We start from the raw sequence: 22,865 nt of genomic DNA on the forward strand, positions 1-22,865 counted from the left end.
GACATGGCCCTTTCTTGACTTTAATAATCACTTACCTCATCTGGGTCCAGTGGTCCAGACTGAAGAAAACCCTCCCTCAGACCCTTGATTGTAAATCTTGCAATTTCCTTGCTCTTGACTTCATCTGGTTTTATCTGTAGCACAGTACGATGATTGAAATTGATAAAGAGAATGATGTAGAATATAACATTATATATGATCTGATTGCAATTTACATTGTGCAACCAGAATACTCAGAGGCAGCACACAGAGCTTCAGAAATACGGACAATGCAGGTGAGGAGTGAGAAAACTTTTTAGCGATAAGAAAAACAAATAACTGGCCTTGTATTTTCAGGCCAGCCTCAGCATAGTCATGCTATTTAGTTCTTTCAACATAACATCATGTTAACAGTCTTAATCATTAGCATGTATTTTTGCTTAGAATGCAAATGCATCAAGAACATTTGTGTTATCAGTACCCATGAAATGTGCTGGTCTAAGTAAAATGCAGTCTTCTAAGATTTTTAAGAGATATTTTGTATTGTATTTGAGATTTATGTAATTATCTCAAAAAAAAAAACAAAAATCTATCAAATGATATTGCACCATCCATCTGTGGATCTCAAAGCACTTTACAAAAAATCATCAATTCAGCCTCACAGCACCCTGTAAAATAGGTAAACATTGTTACCCCAATTGTACAGAGGGGGAAACAGAGATGGAGATTTTTTATAGTGACTTGCCCAGGGTCAAATAGCAAGTCTGTTGGCAGAGCCAGGAATAGAATCCACAAAAAGAACAGGAGTACTTGTGGCACCTTAGAGACTAACAAATTTATTAGAGAATAAGCTTTCGTGGGCTACAGCCCACTTCTTCGGATACATATAGAATGGAACATATATTGAGGAGATATATATACACACACATACAGAGAGCATGAACAGGTGGGAGTTGTCTTACCAACTCTGAGAGGCCAATTAAGTAAGAGAAAAAAAAACTTTTGAAGTGATAATCAAGATAGCCCAGTACAGACAGTTTGATAAGAAGTGTGAGAATACTTACAAGGGGAGATAGATTCAATGTTTGTAATGGCTCAGCCATTCCCAGTCCTTATTCAGTGTACATGGCAGAGGGACATTGGCCAAACCGGACAGCCTCTACGCAAAAGAATTAATGGACACAAATCTGACATCAGGAATCATAATACTCAAAAGCCAGTGGGAGAACACTTTAACCTGTCTGGCCATTCAATGACAGACCTGCGGGTGGCTATCTTGCAACAGAAAAACGTCAAAAACAGACTCCAACGAGAGACTGCTGAGCTGGAATTGATATGCAAACTAGATACAATCAACTCAGGATTGAATAAGGACTGGGAATTGCTGAGCCATTACAAACATTGAATCTATCTCCCCTTGTAAGTATTCTCACACTTATCAAACTGTCTGTACTGGGCTATCTTGATTGAGCATTGGCCTGCTAAACCCAGGGTTGTTAGTTCAATCCTTGAGGGGGCCACTTAGGGATCTGGGGCAAAATCAGTACTTAGTCCTGCTAGTGAAGGCAGGGGGCTGGACTCGATGACCTTTCAAGGTCCCTTCCAGTTCTAGGGGATAGGATAGGATATCTCCATTATCACTTCAAACGTTTTTTTACTCTTACTTAATTGGCCTCTCAGAGTTGGTAAGACAACTCCCACCTGTTCATGCTCTCTGTATGTGTGTATATATATCTCCTCAATATATGTTCCATTCTATATGCATCTGAAGAAGTGGGCTGTAGCCCACGAAAGCTTATGCTCTAATAAATTTGTTAGTCTCTAAGGTGCCACAAGTACTCCTGTTCTTTTTGCGGATACAGACTAACACGGCTGCTACTCTGAAACCTGAATAGAATCCGGATCATCTCATTCCCAGTACTGCAACCACAATACTGTTGTAACTTTCCTATATAATATGATAAACTCCGCAAGATCCTCAAAGCTTGTCATCATTATACCGAGTCCACATAAGCTGTTCTTACAGTGTACCAGACATTTACATGTATAATTCCTAATACTGATAATTTGGCTTATCCATGTATCACAAATGTGAGGAGAAAAGGTGAATTAGTGTGCTGATTGAAATGTTCAACATTATCTGTTTCCATGAGATGACAGCTAGATTTAATATAGACTTGCTTATCACATTACACACACACACAAACACAACGGGAGTTGCACTTACATCCACCAGGGCTGAATTTGGCCCAGTGATCTTAGTCCCCTGCAGAGCTTACCTACAATGCAAGTTAAGGGCAGAACCTGTAGTTAACTGATATTTTAGCTGTGTGTGCCACAGTCATAATGTTATTTGAATATAGTGTGTGGTGCTTTTCATATATTAATTTCAATGTGCTTTATACACATTTTCTAGGTTGCCATGTTAGAAGGGATGGCTGAGTCAGTGTTTCTTAGGCTTTAAAATCAGACGTGTGAAGAAGGAAGAGGAGTAAGGTGTCTGAGCATAGTCGTCATCACCCATATGAGAGAAATAAGTCTCTAATACCCAGTTACACTCACACAGCAACACATTAAACACTGCAGAAATAGAAAAGGAGCATTCAAAGGCAGACTGTTTAGACAATCCCATCAAATATTTTATTGCGGTTCTCTCTGCCATTTGAGTTTATATCCTAGTATTATTAGGATATAGAGTTTTCTTCTTATGTTTCTTAGAAAAGCTTTGGGGATTAATGAGCAAAATTACTCACAGAACCGAAGTTAAAAATTGCATCATCAGTGACTATTTTCTCTCCACACAGTAAACAGTCTGGATCAGGGATGTTTCTGAGAGGGAAAAAAAGCAGTTTTAAAAGTAAAACTCTTGGAAATGTCATTGAATTTGGGCAGCTAGTCAATGAAAACTAAAAACTCATATAAATTCATACTTTGGGCCACACTCTCCTCTCAGTTTTATCGGCGAATCAACTGGGTTTCACTAGTACCAGTGAAAAGGGAATTTGGCCATTCGCCTACCACCTTTGAGGGGAAAATTCAAGCCTGATAACTAAGTTATACTATCAGAGGGGTAGCCGTGTTAGTCTGGATCTGTAAAAAGCAACAAAGGGTACGTCCAGACTACCCGCCGTATTGGCAGGTAGCGATCGATTTATCGGGAATCAATATATCACGTCTCGTTAAAATGAGATATATCGATCCCTGAAAGCGCGCCCCGTCAACTCTGGAACTCCACCGGAGCGAGCGGCGGTAGCGGAGTCGATGGGGGAGTCGCGGCCATAGATCCCGCGCCATGAGGACCCAAGGTAAATCGATCTAAGATACTTCGACTTCAGCTACGCTATTCACATAGCTGAAATTGCGTATCTTAGATCGATTCCCCCCCCCCCAGTGTAGACCAGCCCAAAGAGTCCTGTGGCACCTTATTAGACTAACAGATGTATTGGAGCATAAGCTTTCGTGGGTGAATACCCACTTCGTCAGACACGTTATACTAGAGATTGATTGGGCCCACTCCGCCTTGAGCACAGCTACTACAGTGTACAGACCTGGCATGATTTGGAACTGTTTGCAACAACCAAGCAAAGCATTAAAATATATATTAGTGACAATTCAGCATCCATGGAAAGGAACTGGAGTGATAGCCCTGGAGAACAAAGTCCTCTGTTTATCCATAGAACAGGTATAGCATGGGCACTGGTACTACAACATTCTCCTCGTAGCCATGCAAATGTGATTCTATCCTAGCATAAAGCGACGACCTCTGGGGTGCAGAGTCAGGCTGCCTTCATGCCGAGACCGAGAAGGAGGCCATTTAATGTCAGTTCTGATGGTGGTTTTTAGAATATGGACACCTGTCTGGAAACTGGGCTGAGATCCAAACTTGTTTTGCTCAACATCAAGCAGCCATTACATGATAAATGCTTTTGATAACTACCAGGCTGGATATGAAGGGTGACCCAGAGGTGAAACCTTCCATTACTAGTCCATTCAACCTTTCAATTCCCCAAGGTAAAGTTTGGCATGGGTATATATATGGGACATGTGGGAAGATGAGACTCTGGTCATCCTTTCCTTTTACTGGGTCTCCCACAAAAGTACCATCAAACTTTCTAAAGAAGGAAAAATATCTTGGCTTTGCTTAGAAAGCAAAGCATTAAAAACATATCACTAAACAGCTCCCCATGGGCCAAAAAAGTGTCTGTGATTTTATGTGCTGCAGAGATGCTGAAGAAGTTCCTCATTCTTCATGACCAGAGTATCTCCACTTACGCCTATAGAAGTCTGGCCAGCTGTCTAAGCAATCATACCCTTGGTGATGCCAAGAAGCCATAAATTATACTAGATTTAGCAGGCAGCTAACAAACCAGGTTTTTCAGGGCCATTCCAGATTGGGGTTCTAGCCATGGTGAGCAGAAATTAACAAGCTGTATCATGAATTTGCTGACGCCTGTGCTGTCCACCAGAAGACATAGAAATATGAGAAGGTTGGAAAACTGTATTCTGTACAACAGAATCGCCTCATAAGCAAGTCAATGACCACCTTTCAGTTCATTGTTGATTGGTTATGTGCCCAGTTGTTGCTATCATTTACAAGACCACCTGATAAATTAATACTTGGGTTCTAAGAGCCCCTGATCCTCCTTTTCAGAGTACTGGTGTTTGCTTGGAGGTCTCTGAGAAAAGTTTTCCCACCTATAACAAGGCTTTGAAAACTGCAGTTGTCCATTTTTAGGCCATTTTTGCCATTTCAAACAACACAATCAAGCTCTTCTAAGGGACTGAACCTGAGCCATCATGGAATCTTCACAATGTTTCTGTCTCCCTGAAAAGATGCCAATGCAATTAAAATGAAGAATATATAGGCCAGCGTGCTCTGTGCCCCCAGTTTCCCTTTTGGTTACCCACGTACAATCCCACTGACTTCATGTGATCTATGTGAAATTCACTGGGGCGGGTGAGGGGAAGTCATATACAGCTCTTATTTCCATGCCTTGCATTGTCATTTGCTGAATATATTTAACTCATTCTGCAGCTTTAAGAGCTGTATATGACTTCCCCTCACCCGCCCCTGTGAATTTCACATAGATCACATGAAGTCAGTACGATTGTACCTGGGTAACTAAAAGGGAAACTGGGGGCACAGAGCACGCTGGCCTATATATTCTTCATTTTAATTGCATTCTCTGGCCAGAAAACAGATACTGGGGTGGGGTAGGGAGAGAGATTTTCTCTGGTTCCCCTTAATCCCCACCTCTTCCCTTATATAAATCACTGGTTTACTATTGTTATTAGACAGAAGCAGAATTCAAACCCTAGATCCAAACACACATGCTAACTTTGTCCAAATTTGAACTGTGCCTGAGGCCCCTCTCTACAGCACCATCCCAAGATTGAACCTGATTGCCAAAACAAAATGACATCTTTGCATTCCATAACCTGTAATCGGACAGTGAACAATTTAAAATGAGACTAACTTAAATGGGTCAGTGAAAAACAACAAGGAAATAAGGGGAATGTGATATTGTGAGAAGCCACATATTTAGGCTCTGAGTAACAAAAATTCTATATTTTGGACATCCTAGTGAGGTGGTCCATATTTGAAAACTGGGTCTGCAATCTAATCAAATAGGAATATTTGCTTTGGAAAGAAGTATAGATAATGATGCAATTTTTCATGCAAATAGAAATAAAAAAAGAAAAATCCCCAGTCTTGATCAAGTCATGGTCTTTGCTTCATACAAAGGAGATATTTTAATCACATTTATGTAAATACCAATTCCAGAGATGTAACAAATTTAAAATACAATATTCATTCTCTTTCCCTCTCTCCAAGTATGGATCTCAAAAATAAAAAGTAATAAGTCTCATTGGCTGTCAGCCTGAATGAATGAAAGCCAATGGAAGTTGTGCTCCTAAATCACCTGGACAATTGTCAAAATCCCATCCTGACTCAATATCCAGTTCAAAGCATGGCATCATCTAACCCCTTAGGGATGCTGAGAAATATAATGTGGTATCTTAATAATAATAAAAAAAAAACCAACAAGGGGCCTAATCCCTTAACTCTCACTAACATGAGTGGTTCACAAGTGTAAGGATCACTTCAATGGGATGAGATTTGTACGACAGGGCTCTGAGATCATATCTTTTTTCCCCAACAGAGACAGCTGTGCAGATATTGGATCTAGTTCCAGGTCAGTTTTGCTCATGAGGGCCGTAGTGATACTACCTAGTCGCAGTTACTACGTTCAGTATAATAGGATTACCTTAATAACCATTCAACGCAGGACATGCAGTAGTTGTGACCACATGGCACCTGTGCTGGATTCTCCAGAAACATTTTGCAGAGAGGACAAATATATTTAGAGGAAACATCAGCCATATACTTCTCCAGGGCCTCTCCAGAAGTAGGTGAGCTACTCATAGCTGATGTACCGATGCCTGATGCCAAATCCTCCAAATGCTGGGGCTTTACATTATGTTCTGCCATGAAGATGGTCTGAAGGCTTCAGTCTAAAGCTGTTCCCATTAGTTGTGTACAAACTTCCATCTAAAAACTTCAGACTCATAGGTAATAATTCTGAGAATACAGAAAAAAATACATGAAAGTGTATTTTGGGGGTGTTTTTTCCCCTCTGAATTGCTTATTGAAATGATGAACTGCAGTCAGTCAGTCAGTCAATCTAAAGTATAAGCATTCAGAGAGGAGAAAATATTTCTGGATTACAGCGGGAGCCTGATTATCTAAACTAATTAGATAATGGGGCATTTAAGTATAAGATATATTTAGAAAAATCAATAATGTACTGTGGAATTTTACCATGGATAAGGCTGCTATACTATTTTGACCAAAATTGTGGTGTGAAACACTTATAACTAAAAGAATAAAGAAGAGACACAGTTAGGTAAGAACAAGGCTTTAAAAATGTTTTCCTTGTGAAAGGGGCAGCATGATGTTCATTTGGGACCCAAATTTCACTTTTATAAAGACAAGATTTCACAAAATCTAAAAAGCAATAGAAATATTTCATTTAAAAAAAAATTCAACCAATGAAAAATGTGCATTGTTTTAATGCATGACCATTCAGAAAGTGAAATGGACTAGTCTAGTATATTTTATAGGCTGAACAGCAGGCAACATTTAAACAAATCAACAGGAATGAAGAAAAAGTAAATGCTTTCATTTTTTCATGCTTAATAATCTAAATTATTTCATAATACAGGTCACGGTTTTACAACTTTTATTTGTAATCCAACAGTGCCCTTTTATTAGTATTTTATAAATTAAGGGATACGGCTCTGAGGTTTAATGGATAAAGCACAAGGGTGGAAATCAGAAGACTTATGTTCCCAGTTCCATCACACACTTATTCCTTGACCTTTTGTAAATTACTTCATCGCCTCAGGTCAGATTTTTAAAAGTATTTAAGTGCCTAAAGATGCAGATAGGAGCCTAGACTCTTATCTCCCATTGATTTTAATGGGAATTGGGAATTAAGCATTTGGACACTTTTGAAAATACCATTAGGCATCTGTCTGCATCTTTAGGCACCTGAATACCTTTAAGAATCTGGCCCCTAGTGCTCAGTTTCCTCATATGTTAAATGGGACTGATAATGCTCACCTATCTTTGCAAAGTGCTTTTGACACCTATGGATGAGAAGTGTTCTATAAGGATTATTATTAGTGGTATTCATTTTAAAAAGACACCTCCACCAGTAGAGAAGCCAGAAACTCCAGAATGAACATTGTCTAAGTGGTGACAGCACTTCTAAACAACAAACACCAGTTACAGAAAAAGCTACTCTCAGCACTTACATACTGGCATCTCACCCTATAAACTTGCTGACTGCAGAGACTAGAGCCTCAGGCAAGCCTTTAAGGGTATGTCTACACAGCACGTAAACACCCATGGCTGGGCCGCCAGCTGACTCTGGCTCGTGGGGCTGTAAAATTGCAGTGTAGATGTCGGGACTTGGGCTGGAGCCAGGCTCTGGGACCCTCCCCCCTCACAGGGTCTCTGAGCTTGGACTCCAGCTGCAGCCCGAATGTCAAGCACAAGTTTACAGCCCCTCAGCCTGAGCCTGTCAGCTGACACGGGGCAGCTGCAGATGTTTAATTGCAGCGTAGACATACCCTAAGTCTGGCTCAGGATTCTTCTTCAATGTAACTCCTCCAGTGATAGCCTTAGAGGGGAGGAGCCCCTTGGGCAGAATAGCAGAAAGCAAAACTAAAGACTCATGACGTAGCTCCTTCGGTTTTAGCAGCAGGCTGCACTTCCACTGCTCTGGATTTTGTTTGACTGTTTCTCAGTTCCTGTATCTGTCTCAGACAGTTGGTATCATTTCAGGTGTCATTTTCCTTGCCAGCTACTTTTCTAGGTTCATACACTCCCTTTTGTAAGGATGTTACACCATCCATTCTTATTTTCTAAATATAAAGGCTTCATATGGTTTTTGAGAACATGATACTTATTTCCCCATCCACCTATAAATATTAAGGGCCAAATCCTCAACAGGTGTGAATCAGTATAGCTCAATTCAAGTCAATAAGGTATTATCCAAAGCTCTAGGCACTTTTGTACCACTGATCAAGACCTTTGTGGGTTTTCGGTCAATTTTTTTTATTGCAAGACCAGCAATTTTGATGAATTCACATTGCTGTTATTGGCAGGATGTACATAGCAGTAAAAGGCTTTTGAAGTGAGCTGACTTTGTATAAAATTAAAACCACAGAACAACCTAATTTGCTGAAATATCATTAAGTGTCTGTGCTAAACCCACAAAAGCCAGGAAACTCTAAGATGAAAGAGGAAAACTACTGATAGACCATGCTTTAAATCACGCATCATGCCCAGCTCAAGCAATACTTACAACCAGGAACATTACCCAGTGCTCAAGACTTCTGCAACACCTGCTCATAAAAGAATTAAGTAAAGACATCTGGGACTTTTTCAGCCTTAATTCTGAATTTCCTGGGTTTTGTGGTTTTAAGTTGCAATTGGGTAAAATGTTTCAGCACAAGGGAGCCGAATGAGGGAGTGATGGGCAGGTGCACCAACGAGGCACTGAGCCTCAGTGAGGAGCATGGCGGTTATACCATCTTTGGACAGGGTGCAGCTTCCCGATCAATTGGCAGCAACACTTACACTCGAGACTACAATGACAGCCATCAGAAAGCTCCTTGCACCCTGTATAGGGCTCGGCCACTCTCTTGCCCATTACTTTAACATAAAATTAGAGTTCCTTTGGGTAGTGTTAAAAAAATTCACTGCCAAGTAATTTAGATCTAAAATCTGACCCACCCACCACCATTCTGCCTTGAGGAATAATACCTACATCCTATACAGAGCTTTTCATCAGTAGATCACAGATCTTTACAAAGGAGGTCAGTATCATTATCCCCATTTTACAAAGGGAGAAACTGAGGTTCAGAGAGGTGAAATGACATGTCCAAGGTGACCCAGCAAGTCAGTGGCAAAGCCAAGAATAGACTACAGGTCACCTAAGTCCCAGTCCAGTGCTGTATCCACTAGGCCAGTGATACTCAGACCCGCAGTGGTTCAGGAGCCAAATTAGCAATCATCATTACCCAAAAGAGCCAGAGTAGAGAGAATTCATTGTTTCATTTACTATTTTATATATCTTTGCTTGGTTATTCTAAGTATTATTATTTTATCAACTACAATTAGTTAATAACATAGTAAAAGCATCCTGATTTAATTAACAACCAATCACATAGTGTTTTAATATCATGTGTTGCAAAGAGCCACAGGAGACACATTGAAGAGCCACTTGTAGCTCCTGGGGCCTCAGACTGAAGTATCACGGCACTTAGCCATTAAATAACATGGCGGTCTTGCAGTTAAATAAAAAAGATCCCCCATGCAGGAAAGGTAAAATTTGAAGGATCTTGCACTGTACCATTAAAACCAAAACAAAAAACCCTTGCAGTCTTGCAGGCAATGATCCCAGGAGTCTCAATATTTGTATGTTTTTAAAAATCCTTCTGTTTTGAGAAATATTTTTTCTCAAAATATTAACTGCTATTTTTATAGGACCTGCACAAAATAATGTCCTTCTGCTCCCTCTGCTGTTTCTGTTATAACAACAAGCAAAGAAGCCGTGATTCAAAAGCTGTACATATTCTTTTGGACACTGCCACAGACATTGGTGAATAAACAAAAAAATTGCATCATGTTTCTCCAGTAGAACAGAGGAACTGAGGAGAAATCAATATTTTTCAAAAGTAAAAGGAGAAATTAAAAAAAAAAAAAAAAAAAAGCCAACCACACACAGCTGAGAAAAAAGCAATTGGCAGTGTCTCTCCGAAGAGTGACCCATGTATACAGGGTCTGACGTTAAAAAGTACCTTAGTGACTCTACAACATTTCTACAATCAAGGATCCACCCTCAGGCATACATTGATTCAGTTTTTCCCTGTTCAAGTACATCAGCAAAATTTAATTCAGCAGGAGTTCTAAATTTTGTTATCGTTATTTAATCAATGCTGTTATCATGCTATGAAATATATAAACTCAATTGCTGAAAACATTTCTAGTAAGGATTAATAATACCTAAAACAAAATCTGCTCTGTTTAGACACAAGCTGTAGGAAACGTTTTCCCTAATTTTAAAATAAAGATTGTTCCCCTGACTCTCCCCACAAATTGAAAAATATAATCAGCACTATCTATCAGAAGAAATATGATATGCAAGAAGAAAAGAATAATGTTAAAATTGGTTGAAAAATCTCTATGTAATAAATAATAATGTTTAAAAACAACTTACCAAACGGGTTAAGAACTTAAAATTCTTAGCATATCACCAGCAAGAGGAAACACTAAGTTCAATTTCTCTCTAAGTGGGATTCCCCTACATCACATGTTTTTTCATTACAAGCAGCATGCCTACTTTTTTTGCCTTTGTTTTGCACTGCTTTCTTTTAATCTTTGTACTAGGCACAATACCAAACCATGAAGTGACCTTTCTTGTCCCAAGCATTCTTCTTAGATTGCATAGCAACTCTAAAATTTGATACGGGATTACTGTTAATAATCTATACAGTTCTTTAATGCTCAGAATTAAAAAAGGCACATTTTATTGAGAAGACTACTCAGAAATATCATGGGCAACTCCATTTTTTGGAAAGTACTATTTTTCTCTGTATTAGTTTGCTGTTATTTTAAATGTAACAGCTATAAACATGAGCACATTGATCTTCTTACTCAGTATTTCAGAGCCTGATTTGGGTTTGTTCATACATAGAGATAACTGAATATCTCAAGATATCCATGATCAATACTCTTCTGTTTAAAGTAAGGAAGAAAACCAGGTTGCAGACTGCCTACTTTCTTTTTATACACAAAACACGCTTGACAAAATATTCTAAAGTTAATTGATTTAGCCTCTTGAGAGCTTGTTATACCGTGGAAAAATAAAATGTGAGTTAATAATGTGTGAGGCTGTTTTAATCAAAAATAGCTCTCATCTTGTAGCACACCCACAGCATGAACAAAAATGTATTAGAAAAAAGCCACATGACACATCGCACATGCTGCAGGTGCTTCTGTCATGTCCAAATCCTACTGGCTGCTGCTGTTTTAAAATGTGCTAAAAAAATTAAATGTGTTATGCTTCTTGGACGGGTCTGTGAATTCTTTAGTGACCTGTACAGTGGAGAACACGCTGTCAACACTTTCCAGATAAGAAATCAGTAGTGCAGATTCAAAAAGCATCTAACAAAACGTGACACACAAATCTGCTTGCTAATAATGACATTTTACAGAGCCCTGTCATTTGAAAAGATCCCAAAATGCTTTACAAACTACAGTACAGTCAGTGCACACAGGCATCACTTCACAACTTATTTAGCGTGTGCATAGTCATCTAGCCAGCAATGGCATCTTCAGTGGCGTGATGCAGTTCTTCTAGGCCACCACTGAACCTAGTCAGCAGGCATTCATCGACAATGTGCGTCATTGTCTGTGTCGCGCCGCAGTTGCACAAAGGGCTGTCACAAAGGCCCTAGAGATACTGATTGGCTGCATAGAGACCTTGCCCGGTCCAGAACCTGTTCAACAGAGACATTGGCGACGGGGCAGGTCAAAACAAGGTGGGCAGATTGTGGGATCAGCGATGAGGGATGGTTGGGACAATAACAGATATCCATTCCTCTCGCCAGCGGGTTTCCACCCTAACATCCTGGCGTGGCAGATGAGACCATAATGGGCAACGTGACGGCAAACGTGCAGCTGTGGTTTCAAAAGGTCATTGTGCAGCGGCAGGCTTGGGTTGGCGTGTACTTTCTCCAGTAACTTGCCAGTGGCAACCTCTCATCTGATATGAGGAGGAGCAGTATTGCTCAGACCGGGAAGCCATGGGAGTGGGGTCGGACACAGGGTGCCAGAGATGATGCGCATGGCAGCACGTAACTGCGTATCCACCAGTTTGGTGTGTGATGATTGACTCCAACTGGTGTGCAGTACTCTGCCACCGAATACGAGGTGGCAAGAGCTGACATCTGCAAAGTTGGAACACGAGCACCCCAAACGAACCTGCCACTTTGCTAAGAAGGTTGTTACATGTCTTAACTTTAGCTGCTGTCTTCTTCAGCTGGGTATGGTAACTCAGTGTGCGGTCTAAGGTCAGACCTAGATAGACCGGTTCTACTTCATGCTTCACCTTTTGACCATTCAGATAAACATTCAGTTCTTGGGTTGCGCTGACGTGATGAAGATGGAACAAACTGGAGACTGTTTTTATGATGCTTGCCTGGAGGCGCCAAGTCTTACAGTAGTCAGCTAACTTTATCATATCTCGGTTTAAGGTGGCATCAAGCTCGTGAAACGTCCGTGCCTGTGGTACCGCAACAGATGTCATCTGTGTAAATGAACTTTTGTGACTCTGTTGCTGGCAGGTCATTGATGTAAAGGTTGAACTGGGTTGGAGAAAGCACAGAGCCCTGGGGTAACCCATTGCTCTGTTGTCTCCAAGCACTTGTCTTCTCCCCAATATGGACTCTGAACTGCCTATCGCGGAGGAACAGTTCAACAACGCCTGTGACCCAAGGTAACAGGACCCAAGATACCTTCACAAGCAGGCCAGTGTGCCATACTGTATCGTACACTGCTGTTAGATCAATGAAAGCAGTGCCTGTTTTCAAGTTTCTCTGGAAGCCATTTTCAACAAATGCAGTCAGTTCAAGTACTTGGTCACATGTGCTACGGCCTCGGTGAAAGCCGGCTTGGTCAGGGGTCAAATTCTCTCCACGTCAGGTAATATGTGCTGTAGGACCAAGCGCTCCAGTGCCTTGAAGCACACCGACAATAATGACATGGGACGATAGATTGATGCTTGACTTGGCTTGACTTCACAATTGAAATGCAGCCAGTCACCTTTCAGATGCACGGTTGCAATCGGATGAACTATTGGTACACGCACACCATACAGCACAACAGTGGTGTGGGGAACATTTTGACCAAGGACAGCATGTTAACTATTACTCCTACAAAAGGTGTAAACAAAATACTGAATGTTCACATAGAGCATTTGTCTGAAAAAATTTCAAACAGTAAATAGCATGGAATTCAGTTTATATGGCTCAAAAAGATAAAGAGTTAAGTTATTCCTTCCCAGATTTGTACCTAAAGTTTTAGAGAGTCTGCACTTTATATTTCAAATCTAAGGCTTACTCCACTAACAGTATGTATTTCAGTGAATACTGTTTTCTTCACTTCCTGTTATAATGTTTTGCAGTGCACTGATAAAACAGCTGTATTCCACCCAAGAGATATCTGCATTTCAGTGTTTGGTGAAATGATTCCTATATATACACACAAAGATATTTGTGCAAAGCATTTTATGAGCCTTCAGGCTAACAGACATGATATAATTTATGAAATTAACAAATCCTCATAGGGATTGTTTACTTGAAAAATAAAGCCCAATATCAAATACTGTTACATACAATTAAAACATGACAGTCTCTCTCAAATTAAAAGGCCATTATGCCACTTAGCTTTCTGATATGTAAACACATTTTCTGTTATTTACAAATTATGATGCTTCTATATAAATTCATGTCCCTCAAGCATTAATTTTCACAACTTTCTGGTACTGATTTCAAAATTGTCTAGTTATTCCCTATCTGAGCACCTGGAAAACCTTAACTGTTACTAACCATTCAGCAGAGAATGTGCCACTCATTTGCTGAGCTAGGTCCTAGATACTGGGAGCGAGATTCTCTGTTCCAACTAAGGCCGTGGCTACACTCGAAACTTCAAAGCGCTGCCTCAGGAGCACTCCCGCGGCAGCACTTTGAAGTACGAGTGTGGTCGCGTGCGCTGCAGGTACTCCACCTCCACGAAGGGATTAGTGCTCCCAGTGCTGGGGCACTGTTTACACGGGCGCTTTACAACGCTGTAACTTGCTGCGCTCAGGGGGGGTGTTTTTTCACACCCCTGAGAGAGAAAGTTGCAGCGCTGTAAAGTGCCAGTGTAGCCATAGCCTAAAAGGTGCAGCAAAGAAATTACAGGACAGAGGGAAGGGTAATTAAGGTGGTTACATCCTGATTCTGGGCTGCTCAGAGGGCTAGTGCAGTCCCTGGCATACTTCGAACAGCTTTATGACATGTCTTCCACTGTTCCTGTACCAGGGGAATTTTCCCTGGCAGGATCCCAGGCTTTTAGAGCCCCTTTACACTTCACCTAGCATAGTGAGGCTGGTGCAGGGGTGAGGAACTTAGCCTAGGACTAGGTACTTCGATAGTATGGTGCTGGACCTGCTATAAAACCTCAGCAGACAGAGAGGTTACATAGAAATGTTTCATTTAAAAAGTAAACCCATTTTAAATAATTTTATCCCATAAAAAGAGATTGTGTGAGATGTAGCACTGTATATTTTAGTATCAATTTGTATGACAGAATATAAATGAAGAAATGAAGAACAGTATCTGATGAACAAAAATACAAGGAAAATAAAATTAAGGAAGGGGTATGGTTTTAATAAGATATTGCATTTCAGTGGGTCCAACTGTTTTGGTACAAAGCAATATTTCTCTCTTTCTTTTTTTTTTAAATGGTGTTCCATTTAATTTCATCGGATTTCAAATGTCTTTGCAGTATTTCTGGAATATTCCCCCCGTCCCACCTTAGCATTAATGCAAAAAGTTACAATTCTAAAATAATTATCTTAGAAAAACAGATGCTGTTAAATATAAGCAAATGAAGCTTTCCAAGTAAACCTAGCTATGAATGTTAAGTTTGGAAAGAATTACTAAACAGCTAAGAATACATGTTTTTAGTGAGTCTCAATATGCAATTTTTACTCAGCAGAATTCTCACAAGGAAGTTAACAGCCATTGATAAAGAGTTCTTCACAAAATTCTTCCATTGTATCTACAAACTTTTTACAAGATGCACAAGCTGTATTTGAAGGCCACCATTCAATCCAAGTCATAGAGTCTAACGGATACTGGTATCTACACAGACAAAAGAGAAAGCTCATTAGTACATAAGGAGTGAAAAAAAGATAAACACAAGAGAAAATTATAATATTAAAGGGATTCCGTTGTGCTTATGTTCCTCTGTTTTAAATGTGGACAGTTGAAGAAGTGTATTAGCATAAAAACAATGGGTAACACAAAATGGATTAAACAAGTTCTTAAAATATTGAATCAATTACAATAAATGACATAACCAGAGGTGTACAAGAACTTTGCCACTGTTGATGAGAATGAAGCATGTCATGCTCTGGAGAGAGCTCAGCACATTCTGATAATAATTTACTTACTTGAAACTGAAACCAACTGTTATCTGAAAGGCCTCTTTTCCCATGATCAAATACTGATTTCCTGGATTCAGTCTAACATCAGTACAAGTCTTCTTTTTAACCAAGGTGATTTCAGTGTTTTTTTGGGCAAAAGCCTCTCCTGGAGTTGAAGGGAATGCAGTTATTACATTGGAAAATTTCACAGAAAGAATGATTAAAAAAACAACTGGCTTCAATTTTTCAGGGCTACACATGTTAATTAGGCATAACATACTGATTTGGTTTTACTATTTATCACAAGAGGGCAAAGCAAAGTCATCCATTAGTCACTAACTATGTAACAGGGAAATTCAGATAAATCGAAACATGTTTCAAGCCCTTTGGAATCAGTCTAGAAACATTAAACAGGTGGCAATTTGACATCCAAAAGCAGCCTTATACAAACCAAATGTGTTTACCAAGATAACTGCAGATGCAAATGGTAAAGCATGAGAAGACATGCAACTCCCACTGAATTGCTCAGCTAAATCTCTGCCAACTTTGCTGCATCCAAATTCTACTTTATAAAAGCAAGGATTATTGTTTCCTTTCCTTGAACCATTGTCTACTTGTTTGCCTTCTAGACTGTGAGATCCTCGGGACAGACGCCACCATAAACAGCAGCAATAACAACAGTTTTAATAAAAGCTTAAATACAGTGAAACTGGTGAAAGACAATAGCTTACAAATATCATCCCAAAGAATCTTCAAATTCATAGAGTACAATTATTCTCTACCTTTATTAGGAAACCACTTAGCACTGATTTTTGTCTGCTGCTTGAGTGGAGGGAGTCTTCATTGTAAATGAAATAATTAAATACATTACAATTAGAACTCTCACCTCTTTTATAGAGATCCAGAAGAGTTGCAGTATACTTAATAAAACTACCTTCTTCACTGGAGGACAAGATGTTCACCTTATAGACTATAAAGAAAAAAAACAACAGTTGCTACTGTTTCAGGCAGAATTCTTCCTTTTGCTTTGCACTACATCCATATACCTCAACTACAGATGCTCAGATGGATAGTATTATGACCATTTGTAAAATGTATTGGTGGTCAAACGGAAACTCAAAGCTAATCAAATCTCATGTTTCAGCATATCAGCTGATTACCCATGGATGGATGCACACCTAACGTACAGCATTTCACAATGAAGTGCAAGGTTTTTCCCCATTGTCCTCTGAAGCATCTGGCACTAGCTACTGCCAGAGATAGGCTACTGGACTTAATACCAGAAAGGTAGTTCCAGTGTTCCTAGATATTTTCCAGAAATCAACACAAACACACATATAATGCACCCTAATTAATTAATTAGAAGGGTTTCATTTATTTTTTGTATTACAATGTACTGCTACTATTTTACAAGGACACTGCATCTTTTGCACTAAAGAATGCCAAGAGCTTCAATACACACACACACTTTTTTAATCACAATCAAGGTTCTTTATGCTGCAATTCTTTAGACTATTCACATGTCATAGTATTATTCATCCAATGTCATTGCTCTAAAACTGGATTTGATTGTAAGTCTCCATTGCATCTAAATTCATTCAGACCTCTGCTACTCAAAACTATGTCTGAATTTTTAACCAATCATTAACAAACAAGCATTACAACAGTGCTTTTATTAGGCTAAGAGCTTAAATAATTTAAAAATTCTGTAGACATATAATCACAAAGGAACTGATGTAATAATTTCTGCATATTCAAATCCAATTACAAAGGATTAGTGTTGGGGGGGAAAAATTAATTGTTTTTGCCAGTAACAGAGAATACATGATTTAACATTTCACTAACACTTGCACAGAACTGTGCTAGCTACAAGCATATTTTTTTAACATGAATCTAGAATGAATTTCCATAACTAAAGTGGACAGGATTTTTTAAATCTGAGAACTGCCTTACAGAACCATGCTATAGACTAGCAAGAGGGTAGATGACAGGATGGTGTGGTTAGCATATTATCAGAAAAAATACCAATTTCACACAGCTGAGAAGTCATGCTACAATGCTGCTAGCCTAAAACATGGTTAAAGTCAAAATCCTTAACATGGTTCTGATCCCAGCACTGACAAGTCTTTAAAAAACAAAAAAAATATGTTTAAATAACTCTATGGGACACGTTCCCTCTTTTTGTATTTGGGGGTAACATTTAAAAAGCAAACAACAAAAAAATCAAAACGTACATGATGTTAGGGATTACATTACATGCTTTTAACCAACAAATTACAGGAAACTCAATTACGTCTGATGCTTTGTTCACAACTTGCCTTATGTGTGCCTAAGTATGAGAACACATTATACAGCACATCAAATCATCACTGTTCAAAGACCCTTACAAAACCCAGAGAAACACAGTGTATGTGTGTGGGCGAGCACACTATCCTCTGCGATTGGTGTAAAACTGTGCTTCTATTTTTGATTACCTTTTTTAATAGGGGAAAGGTTTCTCGCACCCTTTCCTGCCTAGTTTGGCCAGCAAAATGAGAAATCTATGTGTTGTATAGTTTCAATTCTAGTGTGATGCTGCTCTTTCACAGGAATGAAACAAGATTATCACAGCCTGTAACAAACCTTAAGCGCTGCAGACATATCTGAAATGGGGTAATTTACTTTGCAAAAGTTAGCTGAAAATAACCAAGGGCTTTGATATTTAATTTTGAAAAAAATGTGTTTGATTTTAAAAAATACTCAGTGAAAGATATATCTTGAGGTCTGTCTTTACCCCAGTAGATCTACAGGCACAGTTTATGATAAAGTACTGGAACCAATCCTGAGAGATATTCAGCAACCTCAATTCCTATTGACTTGAGCAGGAGTTGAGAGCCCTCAGATCTTCTTAAGAGACAGGCAGCTCCTTCAAAGATTGGGACCATTAACTCTATGTAATTTCCACAGAAGTTGCCTTTGTTTAGGTTGAATTATTTTATTTTACAGGCACTAATGGGGGTATGTTCACCTCTATGAGTACATGTTGTTGTTAACAAGAGTCACATGCCTCCAACGTTCTTATAGGTATATTGAAAAATGCTGCATCTCTCAAAGCAACATATATAAAAATATAAAAGGTGCACTCTGTAGCATCTCATCATCACTCATCACACAGTGTTCATTTGTTTTTCAAAGTAATATGTACTGAGCATTCAAATCTTACCATATGCAATGACTTGCTGGCATGCAGCTTCTCTCCTCCTATCAGCAGTTATTGTCAGATCTAATTTCTTTTGCATTTGACTGCATTCCGCTATGTTTAGTGAAAGAGATATGATGTTAATGCTAGGAAGCAACATCAGCACAAGCCCTCTTTTAAAGTATAATTAATTTCTATTTGCTCAGGGCAATTTGTAACACAGAAGCAAATTTTCAAATAGTAGCAATGGAGCTAAGCTACTCAATTCCCATTTAGTCAACGGAACTAAAGTCAATGAGAGTCGTGCAGCTAAATTCCATACATCTTTTTTTAAAGTTTAAAATATAATGAATGTTTAATTTATTAAAGGCAACGTTTGCTGTTCTAAAATAGAATACATAGCTCCTTTCACTGCTATATAGTATTCTCATCCACAAGGATCCCAAAGCATTAAGCTGTATTCTCCAACTAACTGAAACAGAACGGCATTTTTCACAAAGTTTACCTTCCATGCATTTGCACTCAGCTCCTTCACACAGTCTCAGAAGTTTGTCGTTTCCATAGGGGTTATAAAATATGGTGCATTGTTTATCTACAGAATTGAACAGGAAAAAATAAATGCATGTAAAAGTTGAATTCCAAGAGAGTACCATCCAGACTTCTTCAGCCAGAAAGATGGTGACTGTGACATAAGCCTTAATATAATGTAGGTTAAAAGTTGTGGAAAAGGGAGAAACTGTTAGTTTCTTAACAGGATTCAAAGAATCTTCTGAGAGCAAAAGATGTGAATTTGAAGAACTGGAACACATACCTGGTGCATGATATTCATACACAGTGAATGTGGCAGGGCTCCGCATTCCAACACGGTAAATCTCCCCTATTCGGAATGCAACACACAGGAATTTATTAGATGGCACCTGTTTGAAGGATGCATGAATTAGAAAGACACCAAAAAGAAGCTCTGTGTTACCAAAGAAATAAAATAGTACTTCCGATTGTGAATAATCATAGGAAATAAAAAAGATGATCTACCGAGTCTATCTGTAGAACAATATGTCCATCTTTTATCTCATAATTTGTTATCAACTGATCAACTCCACTTGCAAGCTAGGGGGGGAAAAGAGAAAGGTTTTTATCAGCTAATTAAAACGATTTTACATGGTCTTCCATAAAAGTTTTATGCTTAATGGTTTTAGCATGGTTTTGAGGAGTAAAACATTTTCTACAAATGGATCTTCAGTTAGTTTAGTATTGCCATGTGATCCTAGTTATGAACGATTCCATACTTTAAGGGAACTGTTCTTTCATTCCCTTGGGATAAAAACAACAACAATAATACTTAGAGATGTACTAAAACTATGAAATCTCAACATTCTTGAACTTTGGTGAAGTCTGAGTCCAGATCCAAACTTCATATTTGTCTCCCATTTCTCTAGGGCATTGACTCCCATTGACTTAACTGGATAAGCCCATAATGGGCAAAACCCAGACTCTAGACTCAGGTACACTATTCCAATTAGTATGAGGAAAATGCTTTGCAATAAGATAGAGACAATGTTGAAAATCTGTGCTACTACCATAAAAAGATATAAAGCAGAAGGACAATAAATACTGTAGGTAAAGGTAAAATGTTCTTTAATATTTACAGTAGATAAATCTTCTGTATTTGCTTCCACTCCGCTAACCAAAGTTATATCCATCACTGCATGGGAAGACCCTGACTGTGGTTCTCTCACACTAGGCTTGTACCTAAAATGGATAAAAAATTGAATATAGATAGAACGAAAACTTAGAACGTACAGCATGGTCCTCAGAAAAGCCTCTGGGCAAATTCTACTCGTACTTATGCCATTGTAAATCCATAACAACTTCACTGACTTCAGCTGACTTACTCCAGATTTACACCAATAAAATCAATAGAGATTACAATGATTATTTACATTACAGTAGTGGCCAGAGGCTCAAATCAAACATAAAACTAAAGGAGTCCCTAACCCAGAGGGCTTACAGTCTTTGACCCTGATCGTAAACATGCTTACACACATGCACATAAAAAGGGGAAGAAAGAGGGAAACAAGGGTCACAGCAGTAGTAACACAAGGTGGCCATTATTAGCAAGTGGATGATGAATGTTTTAATCGCTTTTTTCCTTCTAATTTTGTTTTTCAAATGTGAGGGAAATTAATTATAAATGTGTGTACTAAAGTAAGTTAAGGCTACAGTTTTGAACATTCAGAAAACAGGAAATGCACAAGTAACCTCTTCATAGTAACCCTTGGCACTGCTCCAATGACTCAAGTGCCAGCTGGGAATTTCACCCCTGTGTAGGGAATCCTGAGTAGGCCACAGCTAGGAACCCAGGAAGTTTAGAGTTTGGATTAAATTTAAAAGATACCTAGACATGTAAAAGTATTGAAATGCTCAGTTATGTCACTGAAAAATCAATTGTACTTACTTGGCGCAGGCCTCTAAACGTTCAGGTTGGTCATCATCTTGTCTTCTTTCACCTTTTGTATGTTAAATAGAACAAATAATTTATAGCTCTTCAGAAGCAGCTGTCCAGTCCGCAGCATACTTATATGAATGGGTTCTCATGAAATATTTTCGTATTCAGGAGCCAAATACTGTTCATAAATTTCTTCAGCCAATTTTTAATGGGAACCCAGATTTTATTCATGAAAAAACAACATAAATTTTCATTTATACCTTAGCCAAAATTTTAGTTTTTATAATCTGAACCAGCAAAGTGCTTATACATCTGCTTAAGTAAAAATGAAACTCATATGGGTTAACTTAAGTGCTTAAATGCACAGTACTTGCAGAATTAAGCCCACTGACCTCCCCTCCCAGATTCTTCTTCTGCAAAGTAACAGCTGTGCACTGTTAAATTAACAGCTACGAATTACATCAAAAATTGATTGGGTTGAAGGTAAAGTTATGTGCCCAGGATATTATTGACCACTTTGTTAATCAAGATGCATTTTCCTGTACAGTCCTGATTAATTTAAAAAACAAAAACATGTTTTTAAAAGTCACCACTAGCTCTTTACCTTTATCTGTCAATACATTAACCTTCAACTCAAAGTTACATGTCTCCTCAGAAGTACTGAATTTATGATATACAGTCCTCACCTATAAATGTACAAATAAAATAGACAATTAACAGAAAACATGCACAGCAAACAATTCTCAAAATTGATAAGCAAGTGTTCACGTTTGGAGATGATCAAAGGCAGACAGTCATGTGCAGAATTAGATGTCAATGTCTGGGGGCTTATTTAAACCTTGGAAATTAGGTTTACCTGTGGTCATGTTTATGACCCTGGCAAGTAAGCTTTGGCTGTTACGGCATCCAGAGAAGCCCCTATGAAATCAAACCATTGTAGTGTACTGGGATCAAAATAGACTTTTTGATGTTGATGAAGACCTAATCTGTGGAATAGGTGGTTTGTACTGCGGAAGGAACTTCATCATACGACTGGCGCTTGAACAGCCAATCATTGAGGTAAAGGAAGATGATCATACCTAGTTGCCATAAGTGAACGGCTACCACCTGCCATGTCCTTTGAGAACATTCTGGGGTGGAGGAGGACAAAAGGAAGCACTCTACTGGTAGTGATTCTAGTCAACTGTAAAATGAGGAAACCTCATGTGAAAGGGGTGAATTGTGATGTGAAAATATACATCCTGAAGGTCAAGGACTGTGAACCAGTCCCCAGAATCCAGTGATAGAATTATAGCTGCAAGTGTCACCATCCTGAAATTCTGTAATTTCACAAAGGTGTTTAGGAGTCTGAGATCTAATATTGGTCTCCATCCCCCATTCTTTCTGGGGACCAGACAATACTTTGAATAGAATCCCTTCCCCTTATGCTGGGCTGGAACTGGTTCTATGGCCCCTATGCATAGGAGACAGATGACTTCCTGTCTCAGCAAATGAG

At 38.9% G+C, this 22,865-nt stretch overlaps 2 protein-coding genes across 5 annotated transcripts in view; both read right to left on the reverse strand.

Annotated features, from left to right (window-relative positions):
- TRAF1 (TNF receptor associated factor 1) overlaps window positions 1-14,321 on the reverse strand; it is a 66,470-nt gene extending 52,149 nt beyond the window's left edge. The window contains exons 1-4 of one of the 3 annotated variants that reach the window (XM_034793528.1): window positions 10,773-14,321; window positions 6,249-6,562; window positions 2,733-2,808; window positions 36-134 (exon numbers count right to left, since the gene is read on the reverse strand). In XM_034793528.1, the coding sequence (XP_034649419.1) occupies window positions 36-134; window positions 2,733-2,808; window positions 6,249-6,472 (399 nt within the window). In that variant the 5' untranslated portion in view covers window positions 6,473-6,562; window positions 10,773-14,321. Of the gene's footprint in view, window positions 1-35; window positions 135-2,732; window positions 2,809-6,248; window positions 7,938-10,772 lie in introns of those variants that run through there. The other 2 variants (XM_034793527.1, XM_034793529.1) reach the window with 2 other exon arrangements.
- Window positions 14,322-14,964: 643 nt separating this feature from the next.
- C5 (complement C5) overlaps window positions 14,965-22,865 on the reverse strand; it is a 60,715-nt gene continuing 52,814 nt past the window's right edge. For both annotated transcript variants that reach the window (XM_034793434.1, XM_034793433.1), the window contains 10 exons: window positions 21,975-22,056; window positions 21,380-21,431; window positions 20,571-20,673; window positions 19,957-20,031; window positions 19,736-19,841; window positions 19,430-19,516; window positions 18,949-19,038; window positions 16,633-16,716; window positions 15,774-15,912; window positions 14,965-15,462 (listed from right to left, as the gene is read on the reverse strand). In XM_034793434.1, coding sequence (XP_034649325.1) covers window positions 15,333-15,462; window positions 15,774-15,912; window positions 16,633-16,716; window positions 18,949-19,038; window positions 19,430-19,516; window positions 19,736-19,841; window positions 19,957-20,031; window positions 20,571-20,673; window positions 21,380-21,431; window positions 21,975-22,056 — 948 coding nt within the window. In that variant the 3' untranslated portion in view covers window positions 14,965-15,332. The remainder of the gene's footprint in view (window positions 15,463-15,773; window positions 15,913-16,632; window positions 16,717-18,948; window positions 19,039-19,429; window positions 19,517-19,735; window positions 19,842-19,956; window positions 20,032-20,570; window positions 20,674-21,379; window positions 21,432-21,974; window positions 22,057-22,865) is intronic.

This window comes from Trachemys scripta, chromosome 17, assembly GCF_013100865.1.
Source record: "Trachemys scripta elegans isolate TJP31775 chromosome 17, CAS_Tse_1.0, whole genome shotgun sequence".
In the NCBI taxonomy this organism is placed as follows: Eukaryota; Metazoa; Chordata; order Testudines; family Emydidae; genus Trachemys; species Trachemys scripta.